Source organism: Rhinoraja longicauda, chromosome 5 (assembly GCF_053455715.1).
Source record: "Rhinoraja longicauda isolate Sanriku21f chromosome 5, sRhiLon1.1, whole genome shotgun sequence".
NCBI classification, from domain to species: domain Eukaryota; kingdom Metazoa; phylum Chordata; class Chondrichthyes; order Rajiformes; family Arhynchobatidae; genus Rhinoraja; species Rhinoraja longicauda.
This window is the reverse complement of record NC_135957.1, coordinates 5,224,757-5,251,760: the sequence shown is the minus strand read 5'-3', so window position 1 is coordinate 5,251,760 and position 27,004 is coordinate 5,224,757. Positions and strand designations below refer to the sequence as shown.

The 27,004-nt window shown below is 46.9% G+C and overlaps 1 protein-coding gene across 1 annotated transcript in view; it reads right to left on the bottom strand.

The window, feature by feature from the left end:
* The window catches only part of LOC144593828 (dynein axonemal heavy chain 8-like), a 460,724-nt gene that overhangs the window by 118,284 nt on the left and 315,436 nt on the right, over positions 1-27,004 (bottom strand). The window contains 4 exon segments of the mRNA XM_078399946.1: positions 524-688; positions 15,421-15,574; positions 17,670-17,800; positions 21,303-21,425. Coding sequence (XP_078256072.1) covers positions 524-688; positions 15,421-15,574; positions 17,670-17,800; positions 21,303-21,425 — 573 coding nt within the window.

Genomic DNA, 27,004 nt, shown 5'->3' with positions numbered 1-27,004 from the left:
AACCAGAGTCACGGAGTCATAGAGTGATACAGTGTGGAAACAGGCCCTTCGGCCTAACTTGCCCACATTGGTCAATATGTCCCAGCTACACTAGTCCCACCTGCCTGCGTTATGTCCATATCCCTCCAAACCTTGTTCATGTACCTGTCTAATGGATCAAAAGAGGTCATAGCCTCAGAATTGAAGGACGTTCGTTTAGGAAGATGAGGAGGAATTTCTGTAGCCAGAGGGTGGTGAATCTGTGGAATTCTTTGCCACAGAAGGCTGTGGAGACCTAGCCAATGGCTATTTTTAAGAAAGAGATAGATAGATTCTTGATTAGTACGGGTGTCAGGGGTTATGGGGAGAAGGCAGAATGGGGTTAGCAGGGGGAGATAGATCAGCCATGATTTAATGGCGGAGTAGACTTGATGGGCCGAATGGCCTAGTTCTGCACCTATCACTTCTGACCTTCTGACCTTCTAGGTAATTAAATTAATAACGGTGCGTAGTTACACATTATTGATAATAGTAAGACACTGACCGGAGAGAAGCAGAGGACAACATGTAAATTTTTCCTGGCTCTTTTTATAAAATACTCGTATAGGTTGTCAAAGGTGGGAGGGACACGAGGGGTTTCTTTCTTCATTATTGCAATAAGAGACTGAGTAATCTCATCAAGCTCCTCCCGAGCAAATAAGTTTGATACCTATCAAAGAAAAACAAGACAACAATCCAAACAGACAATATCTCACATGGTAAGTGTGTAGGAAGGAACTGCAGATGCTGATGAAGATAGACACAAAATGTTGGAGTAACTCAATGGGTCAGGCAGCATCTCAACAAACAATGTCCTATTTCCTTTATCATCGGTACTGTTTTTCATATCTTTCATTCGTTGTTCTTTTTCTCTCTACATCATCTTTATCTTTCGTTTCCCTTTCCCCGTGACTTTCCGTCTGAAGAAGAGTCTCGACCCAAAACGGCACCCACTCCTTCTCCCCAGAGATGCTGCCTGTCCCGCTGAGTTACTCCAGCTTTTTGTGTCTGTCTTCTGTTGAAGTTATATGTGATGTGTATATTTACTGTTCCTGGTACAAATACATTTAGATAGGTTTAGTTAATTATTATTAATGGTTAAAACAGTGAACAAGTTGGACTTCAGTCGATTCAAAAGATATTTGCAAAAGTTCAGAAATTGTACGTGCAATCACCATTCATTCATTCCGGCCACACTGGCTCGTGAGGGAATGCTACCAACTCTGGGTGCAAATATTCGGGAAGGTGTCAACATGTAATCTGCTGCCACCATCCACCCTGCTGCCAACCACCAACCACCCTGCTACCAACCACCCTGCCGCCACCCTGCTGCCAACCACCAACCACCCTGCTGCCAACCACCAACCACCCTGCTGCCAACCACCCTGCCACCAACCACCAACCACCCTGCTGCCAACCACCCTGCCGCCAACCACCAACCACCCTGCCGCCAACCACCAACCACCAACCACCCTGCTGCCAACCACCCTGCCGCCAACCACCCTGCCGCCAACCACCCTGCCGCCAACCACCCTGCCGCCAACCACCAACCACCCTGCTGCCAACCACCCTGCCGCCAACCACCCTGCCACCAACCACCAACCACCCTGCTGCCAACCACCCTGCCGCCAACCACCCTGCCGCCAACCACCCTGCTGCCAACCACCCTGCCGCCAACCACCCTGCCGCCAACCACCAACCACCCTGCTGCCAACCACCCTGCCACCAACCACCCTGCCACCAACCACCCTGCCGCCAACCACCCTGCCGCCAACCACCCTGCCACCAACCACACTGCCGCCAACCACCCTGCCGCCAACCACCAACCACCCTGCTGCCAACCACCCTGCCGCCAACCACCCTGCCGCCAACCACCCTGCCGCCAACCACCCTGCCGCCAACCACCCTGCCGCCAACCACCCTGCCGCCAACCACCCTGCCGCCAACCACCCTGCCGCCAACCACCCTGCCGCCAACCACCCTGCCGCCAACCACCCTGCCGCCAACCACCCTGCCGCCAACCACCCTGCCACCAACCACCAACCACCAACCACCAACCACCCTGCCGCCAACCACCCTGCCACCAACCACCAACCACCCTGCCGCCAACCACCCTGCCGCCAACCACCAACCACCCTGCCGCCAACCACCAACCACCCTGCCACCAACCACCCTGCCGCCAACCACCAACCACCCTGCCACCAACCACCCTGCCGCCAACCACCCTGCTGCCAACCACCAACCACCCTGCCGCCAACCACCAACCACCCTGCCGCCAACCACCCTGCCACCAACCACCAACCACCCTGCCGCCAACCACCAACCACCCTGCCGCCAACCACCAACCACCCTGCTGCCAACCACCAACCACCCTGCCGCCAACCACCCTGCCGCCAACCACCAACCACCCTGCCACCAACCACCCTGCTGCCAACCACCAACCACCCTGCCACCAACCACCCTGCCCTCAACCACCCTGCCCTCAACCACCAACCACCCTGCCGCCAACCACCCTGCCGCCAACCACCAACCACCCTGCTGCCAACCACCCTGCCCTCAACCACCCTGCCGCCAACCACCAACCACCCTGCCCTCAACCACCCTGCCGCCAACCACCAACCACCCTGCCGCCAACCACCAACCACCCTGCTGCCAACCACCCTGCTGCCAACCACCCTGCCGCCAACCACCAACCACCCTGCCGCCAACCACCAACCACCCTGCCACCAACCACCAACCACCCTGCCGCCAACCACCAACCACCCTGCCGCCAACCACCCTGCCGCCAACCACCCTGCCGCCAACCACCAACCACCCTGCCGCCAACCACCAACCACGCTGCCGCCAACCACCAACCACCCTGCCGCCAACCACCCTGCTGCCAACCACCAACCACCCTGCCGCCAACCACCAACCACCCTGCCGCCAACCACCAACCACCCTGCTGCCAACCACCCTGCTGCTCCTGGCATTGGTTACCAAATGAATCATTTCTCGCTGCACAACAAACCGGATAATGCTAGTTTGTAAAAACATACTCCAATAATTATGAAGAGTATGGAGGATTCATCTGGGAGAGGACGATAGAACAGAACAATACAGCACAAGAACAGATCGTCCAGTAATAACGACTGTGCCAAAAGTGATGCGGAGACAATCACTCATTTACCTGCACATAACCCATATCCCTTCACCCTCTCCATATACCCCAAAGCCTTTTACAGGCCACTACCACATCTGCTTCAACCATCACCCCCAGCAGCACGTTCCAGGCACCCACCACCCTCTGTGGATAAAACTTTCCCCGTGCATCTCCTTTAAACTTTGCCCCCCTCACCTTAAAGATTTGATTTTCCATCCAGGGGAAAAGATCCTGTCTGCCCACCCTATCTATGCCTCTTATAAATCTGTATACTTCTATCAAGTCTCCTCGCAGTGGGGGGGAGGGGGGGAGGGGTGTTGGGGTGAAGGGGGGTGGGTTGTGAAGAGGTGAGGGGGATCAAGAGGTGAGAGGGGAGGGGGGGGGAGTGAGGGAGGGGGAGGGGGAGGGGGAGAGATGCCTCCAGCTAGCTGTGTTCCCCTGTTGCAGGTTTGGAGGAAGACTGAGCCATTGGGAGAAACCCTAGCCAACCTTCGCCACCTTGTGGTCAAGTTTGAGCTGCCGGGACAAGCCCTAGACCGCCAGAGCCTCCTCTGAGGTCAAGACTGAGTGGCCGTGGCAAGCCTGACATTGCCGATGCCTCTTACCTGCCACAAACAACAAGGGATTGTGCCCACACACACAGAGGTACAGACAGAGTCGCTATTATGGGAGATAATACGATATTATTTTATACATTAGACATTGTTGTTTAAGGTTTGTAACTACTTAGGCATTAGGTGCCTCTCTGTAACTAATTAAGGCACTCTAAACATTCCTTGACACGTGTCTGTAACTGCTGCTCAGGAGGAGGAGAAACATTGATGGATGAACCAGGATAGAAGACAAGGGTGAAAGGTGACATGTGAAGAAATACAGACATCCATCAATGAGTGGGGGATTACTTGAAAGTTTAATGGTGGCAGAGTGGAAGGAAACGTTTTAAGAAATACAGACATTCATCAATGAGTGGGGTTTAATGGTGGCAGGGTAAACAGGGTGACTACAAAGAGATGAATAACTGTAAAGAGGAGTATGAGGGCGAGATAAGGAAAAGAAGATAAGGCTGAAAGAATCCTATAAAAATAGGCTGCCCGATGTACTAAGTGGGCAGTCAGATGGTTGACATCCTGATTGTTCCAGCCGTTGTTTGCAAATAAAGCTTTTAACTTCTTGAAGAATTCTCCGTGTCATCTGCTTCATTTTGAACACCGGTAACCACGACAAAATTGGCGTAGTCGGCAGGATCGGAAAGAGGCCCGTTCGATAATGGACGACAAGCTAAAGGCGCTTCCAAGCCCGTCAGGGGCTCCCCGGTTCAACAGGTAAAGGATGGCCACCCGCAAAAAAGGTAGGCGGTTTTCCGCTTTATTTGGACTAATAGCCTGTTGAAAACGGGGGACCACTGGTGGCACAGGAGCGCCCAGGCGGTCCAAGGGCCTCTCCGATCCAAAGAATCTGTCTAAACTATTCTAAAAAGAGACCCGGAGGATTGCTCAAGAAGGCTGCGCAGTGGGGTAAGTAGAAAATAGATAAGTTAAGAAAGTAGATTTAGTTGAGTAAGAGTTTGTGACGTCACTAAGATCTCGTGGATACCGCCCTAAGAGGATAGGGGACTGAATAGACGAGGCGTCCTGTGGATACCGCCCTAGTTAACTAGGGATCACTCTGGTTAGCTAGGGGTCTGAACGGGCAGGATAAAAAGTCCTGTGGATATCGCTCTAGTTAACCGGGGATTACTCTGGTCGGCTAGGGGTCTGTACGGGCAGGATCAAAAAATTTGAATAATTGGATAACATAAAAAATAAAAATTGCAAAATATTAAAGGAATATAGTAGAACTGTAGAAAATAGAAATAGCGTAATAGGTAGCCTAGTGACTATAGAGACAGAACGGAGTGAGAACAAGGACTGCATTTAAACTGACTGACCAAGTGCACTAAAAAAAAACTAAAAAATAAACTTAAAAAAAACAAGTACAATGAATAAATTAACTGCAGTTGAAATACTAAGTAAGAAATTCCCCGTATCCAAAGAAGATATTAGAAAACATTCTGAAAAATGGGAAAAAAGGACGAAAAAATTAGTTACGAAATGGCCCAAGGAAGGCACGTTTGATATAAGTATGTGTGACGAAATGGAAGTGCTGATTAAAAACTATAAGCCTAAGGATAAATCAAAAACCCGAGTAACGAAACAGGAAAAAGAACTAGACGTACTTAAATTGTTTAGAATAGAAGGAGAAAGGCTGAGGAAAGCATAGCAGGAAAAGAATACCATCCCAAACACAGGGTGAAAAACCCCCCAAACAGCATGAAAGGCAGGAGCGTCAGGAGAAAAAATCAACTCTGTATCCCAGCCTAAGGGACCCTGAGTATCCCCCTCCCTATTTCAGCCAGGACGGAATAAAACAGTGCCCTTTGGTGAAAGGGATAGTGGAGATAGAGGGAGAAGTCGAAGTTTGGAGGAATGGGCAAGACATAAAGGAATATAGACAAAGAAGGGGACAGCGCGAAAAGGAAAGGATGAAGCAGGAGGAACGGGAACTAGAAGGTGACATTAGAAGGTTGCAGGACCTCAGGGACCTCAGGGACAGAAAGATTTATGAGACCCGTCAGGCAGCAGATGAGGGGTGTGAGGGAAACAACAACGCAGAATCACAGGCGAGTAATCAGCAGGCATCAGAGAGAGGGCAAAACTGTGAGAGTGAAGCAGAATTAGAAGGTGATGGGGAAATAACAAGGGAGTGTAGAAGGGAAATAAAGGCATCCATGAAGCGCTTAGAGATTGAGATAAGGGAGATGGAAAGAACTATAGAAAGAGAAAGAAAGGAAAGCGAGGGGTACGCCCAGGAAGGAATGAGGTGGGAAAGCATACAGGTAGAGCCACAACAAGAGATGGCAAGCGAGAGACAGGAGCTAAAGGGTGGAATGATGCCGTTACTTGTGAAAAAGGCAGGACAAACTCAGTATATTCCTTGGGCGACCCGAGACCTAGAGGGGCTGAAAAACACCTTGCCCAGTATATATAACGGGGCAGGAAAATGGATTAGGGCCTTTGAGGAGGAAACTACAGGACGATTATTGGCTATGGGAGATTTGAAGGCACTACTGGTGAAAGTAATAGGAACCACGAAATTAGCAGAACTATGTGAAATGGCTGGGATAAAAAATGCGGCAAGTAACCCGATGATTGATGGCACGCCATTTGATCAAGTCAGGCAGAGGGTATGGCAGGCCCTCAGAGACTGTTACCCACTCAAGGTGGACTTAAAGACATTGAAAGGAGACCCGCTGGGGGACACTGAGAACCCAGCGGCTTATCTGGAGGATCAACTGAAAAAGTGGAGACTTGAAACCGAACAAAACATAGACGGTAACGAGTTGATGACCGCTTTGTTTCGGACCGCTATAGTGGACGCAATGTGTCCACGAGTTAAGTCCAGACTGGAGGAGGTGGTGGAATTGTCAACCATACCCCACTCCCAGTTCAGGGACCACCTGGTTCATGCAGTCGACAAATGTCGTACGGAGAGACAAAAAATGGTGAACCAACAAGAAGAGGTGCAGAGAAAGTTGATGCAAATGCAACTAGAAGAACTAAAAAAGAAAGAGCGTGAAAAAGGAAAGAAAATGCTGGCAGTAACAGCAGACCAGGCTGAAACAGCAGAAGTGAACGATACACTGATGCACAGTGAGTCCTATGGCAGAGCCAGACGGGGGCTGGATAATCCCATGCCAATAATAAATGTCTTTGGGGGAGCTTCTCCTCAAATGTCCTATCAGGGGCAAATCAGATCAGGGAATCAGCCCCGACAGGATTGGGGCCCTCAAGGGGGAGCACAAGGAAGGGGAAGAGGAAGGCCAGTAAGTAGACAGGTAGTTGATAGAATATGTTGGGGATGTAATCAGGTAGGGCACCTGAGGACGAACTGCCCATACCGACCGTGGCCCGGCCCGTACCAACAGGGACCCACAGGGGATGAGCAGGGTTTTAACCCAGGGCAAGCCCTAGCGGGCTCGGCAGGAGGCCCGCCTGGACTCATGAACCCCTATGCTAGATACTAGGGGTGCCCAGAGAACCCGGATGGGAAAGGACTTTACCCAATGATAACGCGACAGGCAGAAGAGGAACCCATGGTTCAGGTAAATTTGGGAGGGCGGTTAACACCTATGATGATAGATACTGGAGCCACATATACTTGTGTGCAGCCGCAGTATGCCTCCCACCTTCCCATGTCAGGAACATTTGTTAAAACTGTAGGGTTCTCGGGAAAAACACAGTTAACACGATGCACAACCCCCGTAAGTTTAAAAATGAGCAATAGAGAAATAGTATTGCCAGTATTGGTGTCCAAAGGAACCCCCATTAATCTGCTAGGCAGGGATGCCTTGTTGAAACTGGAATTAAAGTTAGAATGTACCAAAAATGGCCTGAATGTGGAGAAATTGAATACCCAGCTGTTTATGGGGGAAGCTAGAAAAGCTAATGTATTTTGGGTAGGAAATATAGAAGATCAAATTTGGAATACGTGGAACAGATGGAAAGAGGGAGTAATGACAATATTACCTGAAGCAACCCCGCCCAAGACTGAGCTACATTGTACAGTACGTTTTGACGAGACCCAGGACATAGAGCAGGAGAGGTTGTGGTGCCTGGGAGCATGCGGCCAGCAGCACCTAAGGGCAGAAGCCATAACAATTGGAAAACAAGGGGCAGCCTTGCAAATTAACACCTTTCTTGACAAGTGGTATAGGGTGCCAGGAGCTGCACCTCATGTGACATTACTAGTAAATAAGGGACATCAGTCCAGGGACTTGGGGCTCATGATGAAGCAAGTAAACACTATGGTTAACTGGGAAAAAATTACACCAAAGGTATGGAAATCTGAGGACGATAATTATGTCAAGATAGAGGTGAGCATAGATATGATGGGAACAACAAAAGAGGTTGAAATTAGCCCCCAGCACCATCTCTTTTTAGTACTGAAGGAAGCAGGACACACAAATTTGAGAAACGTTTTACAATGGAATGAGGAGGCGGAGACAGCTTTTAACACCATTAAGCGAGAGTTACAGTCAGCCCCAGCCCTGGCCCTGCCAAATTATGAGAGAATCTTTCACTTATACGTTTCCAACAGGCATGAGGGCTACGCTGCAGCAGTACAGACGCAGAAAACAGGCATAGGTAAAGCTAAGCAGCCTGTAGCATACTACAGTACAAAATTGGTATAAGTGGGCACAGTATACGGCACACACTATGCAACAATCACAATGTATCGTATGCGCCAAAGCCAAGGAACAAATACTGGCTATACCGGACCCTCACAACTATACGCATTGTTCAAGATTAGACTCTTCAGAGGTTAAACAGAATGCAGGTTACGGGCACCAACTCTTTGGCTGGCTAGAAAACATTCTAGGCGGATGGGGAGCGTGGTTGGTTAAAGTCGGGATGACTATCGGAATCACCCTACTTATAATTGCTATTGTATTGTGTTGTGTTTTTCCATGTATTAAATCTCTTCTAGTGAAAGCTACTGCGAATCAGCTGCCGTTGGTCCAGGATACAGGCACAATTCACCTCCAAAAGAAACAGATCCCTCCGATCGAATACTATACTGATGAGCAATTTACTCTGGAGAATTACTAAGAACGTAGTTGTAAGGGAAGCTGGGTCTTTTTTCCTACCCTAGACATATGGGGGTAGGTTTTTGGCCGAGTGACCCAGGATATTAGCATGATGGAAGGAGAACACTGACAAACTGCACATTATTTATAAAATCCTAAGTTGGGGGGCTAATGGTTGAGAGTGGATTTATGATTTGAGTTAACAACATGTGCATTTTTGTGGTTTTCTTTTTCTGTGAGACCGTGTAGGTCTCAAAGGGGGGAAATATGGGAGATAATACGATATTATTTTATACATTAGACATTGTTGTTTAAGGTTTGTAACTACTTAGGCATTAGGTGCCTCTCTGTAACTAATTAAGGCACTCTAGACATTCCTTGACACGTGTCTGTAACTGCTGCTCAGGAGGAGGAGAAACATTGATGGATGAACCAGGATAGAAGACAAGGGTGAAAGGTGACATGTGAAGAAATACAGACATCCATCAATGAGTGGGGGATTACTTGAAAGTTTAATGGTGGCAGAGTGCAAGGAAACGTTTTAAGAAATACAGACATTCATCAATGAGTGGGGTTTAATGGTGGCAGGGTAAACAGGGTGACTACAAAGAGATGAATAACTGTAAAGAGGAGTACGAGGGCGAGATAAGGAAAAGAAGATAAGGCTGAAAGAATCCTATAAAAATAGGCTGCCCGATGTACTAAGTGGACAGTCAGATGGTTGACATCCTGATTGTTCCAGCCGTTGTTTGCAAATAAAGGCTTTTAACTTCTTGAAGAATTCTCCGTGTCATCTGCTTCATTTTGAACACCGGTAACCACGACACTATAACGCTTTCCGCATTTGTCTGTCAGTTCGGGACTTGAGCGTGGTGGGACATGATGTTAAATATTGTGTTCAGTTTTGGTCTCCCTACTATTGGAAAGATGCCAGAAAGTAGAGAAGATTTACATCAATCTCTAGGACTAGAGGGCATGGGTTTTAGGGAGAGGTTAGGCAGGCTAGGAATTTATCCTGTTCAGAGCAGGGGACTTCTTCTTCTTGTGTATGGCGTGCACATGCTAAACTTGTAGGTCAAGGGTAGACATCCAGGCCAGGGCAGCATCAGTTGCTGGGTGGTTGGCCTTGATGCCACCAGGGAAAAGCCTCAGTGAGCAGTCATTCACCATGTGTGGGATGGTCTAGTCTGGATATCCGCAGTCGCAATGAGACTGAGAGGTGATCTTAAAGAGGTGTATAACATCACGAGGGGCATAGGTAGGGTGAATATACATAATCGTTTTCCCAGGGTGAGGAAATCAAGAACTAGAAGGCATTGGGTTAAGGTGAAAAGGTAAAGATGTAATAAGTTACATGAAAGGTGACTTTTTCACAGAGGGTGGTAAGGATATGGAATGAGCTGCCAGGGAGGTAGCAGATGTGGGTACAAAAACAAAAATTTAAAAGACATTTGGACAGGTACATGTTTTGAGGGACATGGGCTAAACATGGGCAAATGGGACGAGATTTAATGTAGAATCTTGGTCAGCATTGACAAATTGAGCTGAAGGACTTGTTTCTGTCAGTATAATTCTAGGGCTGTTGCCAATGAGGCCTGGGGCATATCATATTGCATGGTGGGCCAGACCTAACTGGCCTACCTCTGATCCTAAGTATGTGTCTCAACATGTTTCTCATGGGCGGCACAGTGGTGCAGCGGTAGAGTTGCTGCCTTACAGCGCTAGAGACCCGGGTTCGATCCCGACTACGGGTGCTGTCTGTACGGAGTTTGTACGTTCTCCCCGTGACCTGCGTGGGTTTTCTCCAAGATCTTCGGTTTCCTCCCACACTCCAAAGACGTACAAGTTTGTGGGTTAATTGGCTTGGTGTAAATGTAAATTGTCCCTAGTGTGTGTACGATAGTGTTAATGTGCGGGGATCGCTGGTCGGCATGGACCAGGAGCCGTTGGAGAGGTGGGAGCAACTGAGACAGCGTCCGTGCAGTGAGTTTACAACCCGAGCGCGAGGCTTTGTTCCACAGAGGCCCAGGAGCCGTTGGAGAGGTGGGAGCGTACCACTCTCTGCAACGTTCCATTAGCGCGTCACACTTGAAAAAGTAACTTGAAAAAGGGATAGCACTTTGAGTTACGGGTTCTGTTTTTTTTTTGATAAAGGTACCGCTTAAAACGATCACGATTTTTAATTAGGGAGTGTGCTGATTTGATTTGATTTAATTTAAGGGATTTGAGTTAATATAAAGGGTAAGCCGCGGTTTGCTCATCCTGTAGCATGTGGGAAATCAGGGATACTGACGGTCCCTGATGACTACATGTGCAGGAAATGTGTCCAGCTGCAGCTCCTGGCAGACCGCATTGAACGGTTGGAGCTGCGGTTGGATTCATTCTGGAGCATCCGCGATGCTGAGAAAGTCGTGAATAGCACGTTTAGTGAGTTGGCCACACCACAGGTAAAGGTTAAGCAGACAAAAAGGGAAAGGGTGGTCACTAGCCAGCGTAGCATAAAGAAGGTAGTGTAGGAGTCCCCTGCAGTCACCTCCCTCCTAAACAGATATACCATTTTGGATACTGTTGGGGGAGATGCCTCATCAGGGGAAGGCAGCAGCAGCCAAGTTCATGGCACCGTGGGTGGCTCTGCGGCAAATGAGGGGAGGAAAAAAAGTGGAAGGGCTATAGTGATAGGGGATTCGATTGTAAGGGGAATAGATAGGCGTTTCTGCGGCCGCAAACGTGACTCCAGGATGGTATGTTGCCTCCCTGGTGCAAGGGTTAGGGATGTCTCAGAGCGGCTGCAGAACATTCTGGAGGGGGAGGGTGAACAGCCAGTTGTCGTGGTGCCCATTGGCACCAATGATATAGGTACAAAACGGGATGAGGTCCTACAAGGTGAATTTAGGGAGCTAGGAGATAAACTTAAAAGTAGGACCTCAAAGGTAATAATCTCTGGATTACTACCAGTGCCACGTGCTAGTCAGAGTAGAAATAGGAGGATATTACAGATGAATACGTGGCTTGAAAAATGGTGCAAGGGGGAGGGATTCAAATTTCTAGGACATTGGAACCAGTTCTGGGGGAGGTGGGACCAGTACAAACAGGACGGTTTGCACCTGGGCTGGAATGGAACCAATGTCCTTGGGGGGGGTGTTTGCTAGTGCTGTCGGGGAGGATTTAAACTAATATGGCAGGGGGATGGGAACAAGAGCAGAGAGACAGAGGGGTATAAAGTGAGGGTAGAAACAATAGGTAGCAAGGTGAAAAGTAAAAGTGACAGGCAGACAAATCCAGGGCAAAAATCAAAAAGGACCACTTTGCAACATAATTATATAAGGGCAAGAGTGTTATAAAAACAAGCCTGAAGGCTTTGTGTCTCAATGCAAGGAGTATTCGGAATGAGGTGGATGAATTAAATGTGGAGATAGTTATTAATGATTATGATATAGTTGGGATTACGGAGACATGGCTCCAGGGTGACCAAGGCTGGGAGCTCAACATCCAGGGATATTCTATATTCAGGCGGGATAGACAGAATGGAAAAGGAGGTGGGGTAGCGTTACTGGTTAGAGAGGAGATTAAAGCAGTGGAAAGGAAGGACATTAGCTTGGAGGAAGTGGAATCGATATGGGTAGAGCTGCGAAACACTAAGGGGCAGAAAACGCTAGTGGGAGTTGTGTACAGGCCACCTAACAGCAGTAGTGAGGTTGGGGATGGCATCAAACAGGAAATTAGAAATGCGTGCACTAAAGTGCAGCAGTTATAATGGGTGACTTCAATCTACATATAGATTGGGTGAACCAAACTGGCAGGGGTGCTGAGGAAGAGGATTTCTTGGAATGTTTGCGAGATGGTTTTCTAAACCAACATGTCGAGGAACCAACGAGAGAGTAGGCCATTCTAGACTGGGTATTGAGTAATGAGGAAGGGTTAGTTAGCAGTTTTGTTGTGCGAGGCCCCTTGGGCAAGAGTGATCATAATATGGTGGAGTTCTTCATTAGGATGGAGAGTGACAAAGTCAATACAGAAACAAGTGTTCTGAACTTAAAGAAAGGTAACTTTGAGGGTATGAGGCGTGAATTGTCCAAGATAGACTGGCAATTGATGCTGAAAGGGTTGACGGTGGACATGCAATGGAAGGCATTTAAAGGTCGCATGGATGAACTACAACAAGTGTTCATCCCAGTTTGGCAAAAGAACAAACCAGGAAAGGTAGTGCATCCGTGGCTAACAAGGGAAATCAAGGATAGTATTAAAACAAAAGATGAAGCATACAGATTAGCCAGAAAAAGTAGCATACCAGAGGACTGGGAGAAATTCAGAGTCCAGCAGAGGAGGACAAAGGACTTAATTAGGAAAGGGAAAATAGATTATGAGGGAAAACTGGCAAGGAACATAAAAACTGACTGCAAAAGCTTTTATAGATATGTGAAGAGAAAAAGATTAGTTAAGACAAATGTAGGTCCCTTGCAGTCGGAAACAGGTGAATTGATCATAGGGAACAAGGAGATGGCAGACCAATTGAACAAATACTTTGGTTCTGTCTTCACTAAGGAAGACATGAACCGTCTGCCGGAAATAGCGGGGGACCGGGGGTCTAATGAGATGGAGGAACTCCAGGTTAGTCGGGAAGTGGTGTTAGGTAAATTAAATGGATTAAAGGCAGATAAATCCCCAGGGCCAGATAGGCTGCATCCCAGAGTGCTTAAGGAAGTAGCGTCAGAAATAGTGGATGCATTAGTGATAATTTTTCAAAACTCCTTAGATTCTGGAGTAGTTCCTGAGGACTGGAGGGTAGCTAATGTAATCCCACTTTTTAAAAAGGGAGGGAGAGAGAAAACGGGAAATTATAGACCAGTTAGCCTAACATCGGTAGTGGGGAAAATGATAGAGTCAGTTATTAAAGATGTGATAGCATCACATTTGGAAAGTGGTGAAATCATCGGACAAAGTCAGCATGGATTTACAAAAGGCAAATCATGTCTGACGAATCTTATAGAATTTTTCGAGGATGTAACTAGTAGAGTGGATAAGGGAGAACCAGTCGATGTGTTATATCTGGACTTTCAGAAGGCCTTCGACAAGGTCCCACATAGGAGATTGGTGTACAAACTTAAAGCACACGGTATTGAGGGTTCAGTGTTGAGGTGGATAGAAAATTGGTTGGCGGACAGGAAGCAAAGAGTAGGAATAAACGGGTCCTTTTCGGAATGGCAGGCAGTGACTAGTGGGGTACCGCAAGGCTCAGTGCTGGGACCCCAGTTATTTACAGTGTATATTAATGATTTGGACGAGGGAATTGAATGCAACATCTCTAAGTTTGCGGATGACACGAAGCTGGGTGGCAGTGTTAGCTGCGAGGAGGATGCTAGGAGGCTGCAGAGTGACTTGGATAGATTAGGCGAGTGGGCAAATGCATGGCAGATGCAATATAATGTGGATAAATGTGAGGTTATCCACTTTGGCGGCAAGAACAGGAAAGCAGAGTATTACCTGAATGGTGACCGATTGGGAGAAGGGGAGATGCAACGTGACCTGGGTGTCATGGTGCACCAGTCTTTGAAAGCAAGCATGCAGGTGCAGCAGGCAGTGAAAAAAGCAAATGGTATGTTGGCATTCATAGCAAGAGGATTTGAGTTTAGGAGCAGGGAGGTTCTACTGCAGTTGTACAGGGCCTTGGTGAGACCGCACCTGGAGTATTATGTACAGTTTTGGTCTCCTAATCTGAGGAAAGACGTTCTTGCCTTAGAGGGAGTACAGAGAAGGTACACCAGATTGATCCCTGGGATGGCGGGACTTACATATGAGGAAAGACTGGATAGACTGGGCTTGTACTCGCTGGAATTTAGAAGACTGAGGGGGGATCTTATGGAAACATATAAAATTCTTAAGGGGTTGGAGAGGCTAGATGCGGGAAGATTGTTCCCGATGTTGGGGGAGTCCAGAACCAGGGGTCACAGCTTAAGGATAAGGGGGAAGTCTTTTAGGACCGAGATGAGAAAACATTTCTTCACACAGAGAGTGGTGAGTCTGTGGAATTCTCTGCCACAGAAGGTAGTTGAGGCCAGTTCATTGGCTATATTTAAGAGGGAGTTAGATGTGGCCCTTTTTGCTAAAGGGATCAGGGGGTATGGAGAGAAGGCAGGTACAGGCTACTGAGCTGAATGATCAGCCATGATCATATTGCAGGCTTGAAGGGCCGAATGGCCTACTCCTGCACCTATTTTCTATGTTTCTATGTTTCTATACGTCATCCTTTATTATCATTGTTTTTGCATATCTTTCGTTCATTTGTTCTATATCTCTATACATCACCGTCTATATTCTGGTTACCCTATCAGAATGGGGGTGGGGGGGGGAGGTTAACAGATTGGAAATGCATGGGTAAAGTTAAAGGAAAAAGAGCACAGCTGAGGTTACCAAAGTCTACATAATACGAAATAGGACACAGGAAGTTTAAAAAGAGATCAGAGGCTAACGTCAGGCAACACTTTGAGAAGAAAGGTGGTAAATACACAACTGAAGGTGTTATATCTAAATGCATGCACTATATGCAAGGTGGATGAGCTCGGTGGGCCAAAGGGCCTGCATCCGCGCTGTATCTCTTAACTAAAGTAAAAAAGAATTGTTTTAAAAAAATACATACCTCTCCAGAAGAGAGCACATTGTTGAGATACTCAAGAAAAGACTCTTCCTTGATTTCATTATCAGTGAATATGAAGGTGATACCCTTCCCGTCTGCTCCAGCTGTTCTGTACAGTATCTTTAAGTCATCCATCAGATTGGAGACATTATAAGCTCTGAAAAATGAAATGAAATATATAATATAACAAGGATAACAATGGGCATTTGTGCAGCAGCCTGAGCACAATCAAAAGTGAGAATGGAATAAGACCCAACATGCTGGAGTAACTCTCTGGATAGAAGGAATGGGTGACGTTTCGGGTCGAAACCCCTTCGTTAGGATAGTTGCTCAAGGTTGGATTTGACTTGGAAGGAATTCAGAGCAGAGGGCTGAGGATCACTTGATGTGTCACAATTGAGGACGCCCTCCTCCAATATAATCTTGACAGTGTTGTAAGCATCACTATGGTCTGCTGGAGTCTTCATAATGCACAGAGTATAAAATGGAAAAGAGACACTGGGAAGGCAAAACAGCAGCTGAAAGAGGCTACGACCAAAATACTCAAAATGTTGATATCCAACATATTATCAAAAAATGCTGACTAAGTCTCACACAGGTTAGGATTCATTCCTGGGCACAGGGGAGACTAAGGGGTGATTTTATGAAGGTGTATAAATCACAAGGGGCATAGAGGCAATGGAAACAGTCTCCTTCCCAGAGTTGGGAATCAGGAACTGGAGGGCAGAGATTTAAGTTGAGAGGGAAAAAGATTCAAAGGGACTTGAGGGGCAAACTTTTTCACCCAGAGGATGGTAGGCATATGGAACAAGCAGCCAGATGAACTTATGACACTTAAAGGACATTTGGGTAGATGCATCGACAGAAAAGATTTAAAGGATATTGTTCAAATAAGAGCAAATGGGACTAGCTTAGATGGCCTGTTTCCATACTGTATGACTCTTACTCTGGTTGAATTCTGGTGTTTCTGTACGGAATTTGTATGTTCTTCCTGTGACCGCATGGGTTTTCTCCAAAATCTTCAATTTCCTCCCACACTTCAAAGACTTACAGGTGTGTAGGTAAATTAGCTTGGTATGTTTAAAATTGTCCCTTGTGTGTGTAGGATAGTGTTAATGTGCGGGGATCGCTGGTCGGTGTGGACTCAGTGGGCCAGTTTCCGTGCTGTATTTCTAAACTAAACTAAACTAAAGACTATGATTCCAAGTGATGGTATGTGCCCAATGATCCTTGAAGGTAGCAGCACAGGTCGATAAGGTGATGAACAGGGCAGATGGGATATTTCCCTTCATTTGCTGAGGCGCAGAATAGAAGGAGATTAAGGTGCAACTTCATAAAAACTCAGTTAAGTCACAGTTTGAGTACAATATACAACTCTGGTCATTCCAACACAAGAAGGATGTGACAGCATGGAGAGGGTGCAGAGGAGATTCATCAGAGTGTTGCTTGAGGAAGAACCTTTTCACTATCAGGACAGACAGGGTTGGTTAGGTTTGCTTTCCTTGAAGTGGAAAGTCTGAGTGGGGATTAGATCAGGTACACAAAATGATGAGGGCACAGACAGGGCAGATAATGAGAAACTTTCACCCTCAACAAAGACACCTATAACAAGAGGGGATGGATTTAAGGTAAAGGATAGAAGGGACGTGAAGATTTTCTTCAGTTTTTTAGTTTTAGTTTTATAGATACAGTCCACACCGACCAGCGATCCCCGCACACTATCCTACACACATGAGGGACAATTTACAATAATACCAAGCCAATTAACCTACAAACCTGTACATCTTTGGAGTGTAGGAGGAAACCGAATATCCCGGAGAAAACCCACGCAGGTCACGGGGAGAACGTACAAACGTTGTACAGATAGCACCCATAGTCGGTATCAAACCCGGGTCTCTGGCGCTGTAAGCGCTGTAAGGCAGCAACTCTACCGCTGCGCCACCATGACTGCCCTTTAACCAGAAGCTAAGGAATGGTATTAGAAGAGACAGGTGAATGATGCCTTGCATGGATGCCAGGCTGAAGGGCTTGTTTCTGTGTTGTATGACGATGAATACACCCAGCATTTGTTAAAACGCTCCTTATATACCAAACCTTGCCTTGCTACAACCAGTTAGTGAATCATTGCTGCCATGATTGCTGCCAGAATGTTTATGGAGTGGGCCAAACACCATTTCATGATTTTGCAGGAATGCTGCTGAGGATGTTACATATTATTTACCAAATGTAAATTATGAAAATATTGCATATACCTGGTTAAAGTGATCTGAAAGATTTTATATCCAGCAATGAAGGATGCCAACTTCGTAAGACTTTGTTTGCCTGAACCACCAACTCCAACCAGCAACGCATTTCCACAGTCCGTTCGGATTATACGAGATATCTGGAAAATATTTTTTCTTGTTATCAGGGACAAGAAAGTGTGACAAGAAAGGGTGCAGAGGAGATTCACCAGGATGTTGCCAGGGATGAAGGGCCTCGGCTATGAGGAGAGACTGAGCAGACTGGGGTTGTTTTCCCTGCAGCAGAGAAGGCTGAGAGGGGACATGATCGAGGTGTACAAGATCATGAGGGGCATAGATAAGGTAGATGGCGGGGAACTTCTTCCACTGGTGGAAGGTTCAACAACGAGAGGACATAGATACAGGGTAAGGGGAGGGATGTTTCGGGGGGATGTGAGAAATAAATTTTTCACCCAGAGGGTGGTTGGAGTCTGGAACTCACTGCCTGGGGTGGTGGTGGAGGCGGGAACACTCACAACGTTTAAGAGGCATTTGGATGGGCACTTGAAATGCTACAACATTCAGGGCTACGGTCCAAATGTGGGAAAATGGGATTAAAATTAGACTGTGTTTGGTAATGGGCGGCACGGACACGATGGGCCGAAGGGCCGAAGGGCCTCTTTCTATGCTGTAGGACTCTATGACTCTATGACTCTAAAGTCTTTTATTTGTCAAAGCTGTAGTGTAAAGAATCCAGGTTTATAATTGCACATAAATACATAAAAGCAAACAAAACCGAGTAGTTATTTTACTTTTCTCAGTCACAGGATGAGGGAATTGCTGGTTATAGCTCATCACAAGATGGACACAAATTGCATCAAAATGCATTTGCGCTGGGCCTCACAATGGAGGGAGGCCCAGGACAGAGGGAGGCCCAGGACAGAGGGAGGCCCAGGGCAGAGGGAGGCCCAGGGCAGAGGGAGGCCCAGGGCAGAGGGAGGCCCAGGGCAGAGGGAGGCCCAGGGCAGAGGGAGGCCCAGGGCAGAGGGAGGCCCAGGGCAGAGGGAGGCCCAGGGCAGAGGGAGGCCCAGGGCAGAGGGAGGCCCAGGGCAGAGGGAGGCCCAGGGCAGAGGGAGGCCCAGGGCAGAGGGAGGCCCAGGGCAGAGGGAGGCCCAGGGCAGAGGGAGGCCCAGGGCAGAGGGAGGCCCAGGGCAGAGGGAGGCCCAGGGCAGAGGGAGGCCCAGGGCAGAGGGAGGCCCAGGGCAGAGGGAGGCCCAGGGCAGAGGGAGGCCCAGGACAGAGGGAGGCCCAGGACAGAGGGAGGCCCAGGGCAGAGGGAGGCCCAGGGCAGAGGGAGGCCCAGGGCAGAGGGAGGCCCAGGGCAGAGGGAGGCCCAGGGCAGAGGGAGGCCCAGGGCAGAGGGAGGCCCAGGGCAGAGGGAGGCCCAGGGCAGAGGGAGGCCCAGGGCAGAGGGAGGCCCAGGGCAGAGGGAGGCCCAGGGCAGAGGGAGGCCCAGGGCAGAGGGAGGCCCAGGGCAGAGGGAGGCCCAGGACAGAGGGAGGCCCAGGACAGAGGGAGGCCCAGGGCAGAGGGAGGCCCAGGGCAGAGGGAGGCCCAGGGCAGAGGGAGGCCCAGGGCAGAGGGAGGCCCAGGGCAGAGGGAGGCCCAGGGTAGAGGGAGGCCCAGGGCAGAGGGAGGCCCAGGGCAGAGGGAGGCCCAGTGCAAAACGGAGGAACAGCACCTCATATTTCGCTTGGGATGCTTCCACCCCAGCGGCATGGATATTGACTTCTCTAACCCTTGCTTTCCCTCTCTATCCATCCCTCTCCCTCCTTCGCCGACCAGTCTGTCTGTCCCCGATAACATTAACATTTTATCTCTGTATGCTTTGTTGTCACCTTCTTCTAGCTAACAATGATCTATTCTACATTTTCGTTGAACCTCATCCCCTTTGATGTCTCGTTTACACACCTTATCCATTTTTATCTGTGTCTCCCTCTCCCCTGACTTCCAGTCTGAAGAAGGGTATAGCGGCTAGCTTCTTGTCTATCAATTAGCTTCTCGTCTATCAATTAGCTCCCAAGTTGCCACTTGCACAGATCGGGTGAAACGATAAGCTTAATGACTTGGGCAAATAACAATAACAGAGACCTTCTCGACGTTTGCGTTAGTTAGACGTTTTTATTTGAAGTCGCAATACATATTGGCATATCTCTTGTTATCGACTGGTTATTGATTTGCTAGGTAAAATTCCATATCTTACCACTGTCTATGCGATCGATACGAACTGCCAGATTTATCTTCGGCGGAAATCTGTATTAATCTTCTTGTCAATAAGATCTACAACCGATTACATCTTGGCTAATGAATCTTTTGGCGGAACCTTTGGCTGAACCTCGGCCAGCACCCTCTCGGCTCACACACACTGCCAGCACGTCCCCAACTGCCGTAACTCTAGCCCCGCCCAGCCCATACATAAGCATCGCATTAACTCTATAGTGTCCAAACTACAGCAGGATACAAGGTAATAATATGCAAAAATAACTAATAAACGCAAAAATGGCTCCTACAAAGGGTCTCGCCCCGAAACATCCATCCAGAGATGCTGCCTGTTCGCCGAGTTAATCCAGCAATTTGTGTCTATCTTTGGGTTAAACCAGCATCTGTACTTCCTACGTAGCTCATCACAATCCCCTCTAAAATGGCAAGCAAAATACTCAGTTCAGAGGGAAGAATCAACCTCATTACTCTGGATTTTGGATTACAGACAAACCAAACTTCATGAGCCACAAGTGGTTTTATTTGAATTTGCCTACATAGATCCAGAGGTACGGATTCCAATTCATATTTCTAGATCAAACGTTCAGGCCTTTGAACATAACCCCAATAATTTGTCCAGCACATTATCTTACCCTTGTTATGATGTAGAATTTGGTTAGCAGGATCAGTAAATGCATTAGAAAGCAGAAAGTGCTGGAGCATCTCAATAGGGCAGACAGCACTCTGGAGAACATGGATAGCTGACGTTTCAGGTTGGGACCCATCTTCAGACTCATTCAGACCCGACCCAAAATGTCACCCATCCATGTTCTACCGAGATGCTGTCTGACCTGTTGAGTTACTCCAGCACTTTGTGTCTTTTTTTGTGAACAGTTAATAGGATTTGGTTTGCAAAGACTTCAATTTGCATCGAAATCTCTACTTGCCATGCATTGAACTTGGCCTCTTGACCTATGTGTAGTCCATCCTAGGTATTGATAAGCCTTTTATACAACAACATGCTTCCAACAATATATTTTAAAAGAAGGCAGAATGTAATGGCCCAGAATTTTCTTTACTTTCCTGCTTGAGAGCCTTGGATAAGGTCATTTGACTTTGGATTAGAAGTTTAGTGTGTTAGTATCAGGTGTACAGAGATATCAAGCCAACCACAATGTACAGACAGATACAAGATAAATGGTACAAAGTTTAGTGCAAGATAAAGTTTAGTAAAGTCCTATTATAGAAAGTTCAAAGGTCTCCAATGAGGTAGATGGGAGATCAGGACCACTCTCTACTTTGTGAGAGGACAGTTCAGTTGCCTGATAGCAGCTGGGAAGAAACTGTCCCTGAAGCTGGAAGTGTGCAATTATATACTTGATTAGTTCGAATGTTAACACTCACCTTCATCAAGTGCGTCATTGCATCTTTGAAGAAGACGAGATCAAGATATCCTGATCGGACACTTTCGTTATGTTGCGCCTGATAAAACTGCAATTTTTCAGTTAGAAATTCAAAGCTTGGCACCTGCAACAAATTTGATTACAACCATTAGAATATCAAAGTTAACATCAAGAACCACGGGCCACAGTTTAAGAATAAGGGGTAGGCCATTTAGAACAGAGATGAAGAAAAAAAATTCAGTCAGAGAGTTGTAAATCTGTGGAATTCTCTGCCTCAGAAGGCAGTGGAGGCTGATTCTCTGGATGCTTTCAAGAGAGAGTTAGATAGAGCTCTTAGTGATAGTGGAGTCAGGGGGTATGGGGAGAGGGCAGGAACGGGGTACTGATTGTGGATGATCAGCCATGATCACATTGAATGGCGGTGTTGGCTCGAAGGGCCGAATGGCCTACTTCTGCACCTATTGTCTATTATCATAAAGATAATGACAAATGACATCTATCACAGAACTGGTAGTAGTTTGTTCTTTCTGAAGCCTACATTTACTCCATCATAGCACTTGTTCTTGCAAAATGTATTTATTACTTTACACAACAAAATGATGAAACACAGGTCGCTGATTTTCCATTGTCCTGCATCAAAGAATGCATGATGATTCAAAGTGCAGCAATACATGATGACTCAGAGGGGAGGACTCTGTTGTAAGATCCTTACCATTTCAGCTACATTTTGAAAAATAATTACAGGAGGTAGGTTGTATGTTCTGCCTGGAGCAAGACCAAGCTGTAAAATTCATTTTTAAGGTGGAAAGGCTAAAAAACTCTTATCTCATTTCGCTTTGTTGGGAAATGTATAATGGTATAACTGAATTGCAATGCATGCATATGAATGTGGTGATCAATCAGCTCAGTGTCCTGTGGACACAGATTGTTGCATTAAAGACACAAAGGATCAAACAAGGGCAGGTAGAGATCCAGGTCGATCAGCAATTCAGAAGATGGAGAAGAGGTTCACTTTTGAGATGAAGATTCCTGGAATCATATAATTGAAATGCTACAGAATGAGGTCATTCAATCCACCATGTTGGTGCCAGCACCAAAGTACAGCAAATCACTCATTATCTTTATCAGTCTGAAGAAGGGTCTCAACCCGAAACGTCACCCATTCCTTTTCTCCAGAGTTGCCGCCTGTCCCGCTGAGTTACTCCACCATTCTGAGTCTACCTCTGCTCTTTTCCCATAACCCTGTAAAACCTAACCAAAGAAGTGGGCGTACTAAAGCAGAAAATACAGAGCCCAGTGATATACAGGTGATGGTTACATTATGATGAGGGGGTTGCATTCCTAGAACTGACAAGGTTCCGCATGGTAGGCTGCTCTGGAAGATTAGATCGCACGGGATCCAAGGAGAGATACAAGGGCCTGTCCCACTTAGGCAATTTTTTAGGCGACTGTCAAAGTCGTAACAGATCGCCAAAATTTTCTTTTACCCTACGACAATGGCCACGACAATGCCGAGTCAGGTCGAGATTACACCGTCTTCGGAAACATCGCAAAATTCCCACGCTTATCAGTGCTTCTCCAACGTCCTAATTTTCGCTGAAAGCACTGACAAGTCGGGAAGTACTTAAGTGTTTTGAAATATAACATCTTGCCCGGGTTACTTGAAAACCAAGCATCACGGTAACAAGGCACGGTAACACGGTAACTGGATTGACTTCCAGTTTAGTAATAGCAGTATTAAGAAATTTAATTTTAAACGTGGTGCAGAGTGTGGGCATTCTCTGAAAATGTACAGAAGATGCATATCTGGTTTCTGGGTTGCATATCTGGGTTGGGAGCCTACTTTAAATGTAATCGCTGATGGCCATAAGCATCGCGAAATTCCCACGCTTACCTGACCGTCAACCTGTCGCCTCCAATCTACCTGTCAAATGTCCTGACGATAAATAAATTGGCTAAACACAAGTATTTTATTGTATCTTCAAATGACTTTACTTAATTTAATATTACGTGCTTCTAAATGCATCTAAGACAACCTAGCAAACCTGGGGACAGCGTGCGACAGCGCCCGCAATAAGCAACGATACCTGGCGACAAGCCAGCTGTCGGCAAGAAATTTCATACCGGTTGATTTCTCAGCGACGTGCCGAGATCCACTACGATTCTTTGAAGACTCCTCACGATCATGCCCGCGACACCCCGGTGAACTGTCAGTGACAGCCTAGTCGCAGGCAGTCGCCTTAAAATCACCTAAGTGGGACAGGCCCTTTAGCTGAATGGATAGAAAATTGGCTTTGTGGAAGGAAGCAGATGGTGATGGTGGAAGGTTGCTTCTCGGACTGGAGGTCTTTAACTAGTGGTGTGCCTCAGGGTTTGGTGCTGGGCCCGTTACTGTTTGTCATCTATATCAATGATTGGGATGAGAACATACACGGCAAGATTAGCAAGTTTGCTGATGATACAAAAGTGAGTCGTTTTGCAGATAGTGAAGATGGTTGTGAAAGATTGCAGCAGGATCTGGACCGATTTGGCCAGGTGGGCTGAGGAATGGTTGATGGAATTTAGTACAGAGAAATGTGAGATGTTGCATTTTGGGAAGTCTAACATGGACAGGACCGACACTTTAAATGATAGGGCTCTGGGGAGTGTTGTAGAGCAGAGGGACCCAGGAGTGCAGATGCACGATTCCTTGAAGGTGGAGTCACAGGTAGATAGGTATTTGGAGCATTGACCTTCATCAGTCAAAATATTAAATATAGAAGTTGGGAGGTCATATTGCAGTTGTATAAGACGTTGGTGAGGCTGCATTTAGAGTATTATGTTCAGTTCTGGGCACCATGTTATAGAAAAGATGTTGTCAAGCTGGAAAAGGTACAGAGAAGATTTACAAGGATGTTGCCAGGACTACAGGGTCTGAGCTATAGGGAGAGGTTGAGTAGGCTGGGATACTATTCCTTGGAGTGCAGGATGAGTACTGATCTTATTGAGGTGTACAAAATCATGAGAGGAATAGATTGGGTAGATGCACAGAGTCTCATGTCTAGAGTAGGAGAATTGAGGACCAGAGGACATAGGTTTAAGGTGAAGGGAAAAAGATTTAATAGGAATCTGAAGGGTTACTTTTTCACACAAAAGGAGGTGGGTGTATGGAACAAACTGCCAGAGGAGGTACTATCCTTACATTTAAGAAACAGTTAGACAGGTACATGGATAGGACAGGTTTGGGGAGGGGGGATATGGACCAGATTCTGCTGCAATCTTTCACAACCATCTTCACTATCTGCAAAACCACACACTTTTGTAAAATCAGCAAACTTGCTAACAGTGACATCAGTGTGGAGAATACTAATACATTTTCAAGACAAGATCTTGGAGAATGGATTAAAGAAAGACCCAAAGCTTTTTATTCCGACATTAAAACCAAGAGGATAACCGGGGAGTGGATAGGACTGCAGAAGGATAAAGGAAGGAATTTTGCATGGAGTCTGGGGATGTTGGCGAGGTACTGAACAAATACTTTGCATCTGTTTTCACCAAGAAGAAGGACATGGAGGACGGTGTCATCAGTGTGGAGAATACTCATACATTTTGAGATTCAGAAGGAGGAGACACTGGGGCTGTTGAAGATCATCAAGGTGGATAAATCCCCAGGACCTGTTGAGATTTAACCCAGGTTATTGGGAGATGCAAGAGAGATTGCATGAATCTTGGCAAAGATCCTTGCATCTTCTCTCGCCACAGACGAGGTCTCTTCCGCGGGACCTTCCATCGCCCGGTGCGGCGCGGCCTCGGGACACCATTCTGCTTTAGTTAAACATTCTGTTCAAGATGGCCGCTCCGTTGTGTTTGACTGCCTGCCACTGTATGTTTCTTTTTTTTTTTTTTTCCTAATCAGATGTGCAGCACTTTGGTCAACGTGGGTTGTTTTTAAATGTGCTATACAAATAAAATTGACTTGACTTGACTTGACTAATGTTGTTCCTTTATTTAAGAAGAGAAGTGGAGAGAATCCATGGAATTAAAGGCCAGTGAGCCTCAGGTCAATGATAGGGAAGCTATTGGAAAGGACTCTTTGGGACAGGATTCACACCCATTTGGCAGATCATGGTTTAATTAGGGACAGTCAGCATGGCTTTGATCACGGCAGGTTGTGTCTTAGGAACTTGATTGAGATTTCTGATGGGGTGACGACAGTGATCAATGAGGGTAGGTAGGGTGGTGGACGTTGGCTGCATGGTTTGTAGTAAGATATTTGATCAGGCTGATCCAGAAGATGAAAATACATGAGATTAACAGTGACTTGAACTCCCTCCCACTAGATCCTGTCCCCTAGTATTTCTGAGAGATTGTTTGGGTCTTACTTAGTGAAAGTAAAGGGCCTGTCCCACTTAGGTGATTTTAAGGCGACTGCCGGCGGCTAGGCTGTCGCCGACAGTTCGCCGGGGTGTCGTGGGCATGATCGTGAGAGGAGTCTTCAAAGAATCGTAGTGGATCTCGGCGCGTCGCTGAGAAATCAACCGGTATGAAATTTCTCGGCGACAGCTGGCTTGTCACCAGGTATCATTGCTTATTGTGGGCGCTGTCGCATGCTGTCCCCAGGTTTGCTAGGTTCTCTTAGATGCATTTAGAAGCACATAATATTAAATTAAGTAAAGTCATTTGAAGATACCATAAAATACTTGTGCTTAACCAATTTATTTACCTTCAGGACATTTGACAGATAGATTGTAGGCGACAGGTTGACGGTCAGGTAAGCGTGGGGATTTTCGCGATGCTTATGGCCATCAGCGATTACATTTAAAGTAGGCTCCCAACCCAGATATGCAACCCAGAAACCAGATATGCATCTCCCGTACATTTTCAGAGAATGCCCACACTCTGCACAAAAATCCATTTAACCACTTTTTAAATTAAATTTCTTAATACTGCTATTAGGAAACTGGAAGTCAATCCAGTTACCGTGTTACCGTGCCTTGTTACCGTGAAGCTTGGTTTTCAAGTAACCCGGGCAAGATGTTATATTTCAAAACTCTTAAGTATTTCCCGACTTGTCAGTGATTTCAGCAAAAATTAGGACGCCGGAGAAGCATTGACAGCGTGGGAATTTCGCAATGTTTCCGAAGACGGTGTAATCTCGACCTGACTCGGCATTGTCGTGGCCATTGTCGTAGGGTAAAATAAAATTTTGCCGATCTGTTACGACTTTGACAGTTGCCGGCAGTCGCCTAAAAAATCGCCTAAGTGGGACAGGCCCTTAAGGTTCAAAGTGAAGGGGATAAAATTTAATAGGAATCCGAGGGGTATTTCTTTTCACACAGAAGGTGGTGGGTGTATGGAACAAGCTGCCAGAAGAGGTAGTAGAGGCAGGGACTATCCCAACATTTAAGAAACAGTTAGACAGGTACCTGGATAGGACAGGTTTGGAGGGATATGGACCAAGCGCAGGCAAGTGGGACTACTGTAGCAAGGACATGTTGGCCAGTGTGGGAAAGTTGGGCTGAAGGGCTTGTTTCCACACTGTATCACCCTAACACTCTAAAAAGTATTGATGAATGTGGATCTGAGGAACCGGTCCTCATGGACTTCAGCAAAATTACCCCTCGGATTCCTATTAAATCTTTTCCCCTTCACTTTGAACCTTACTTTCATTAAGAAAGACCCAAACAATCTCTCAGAAATACTAGGGGACTGAGGATCTTGTGG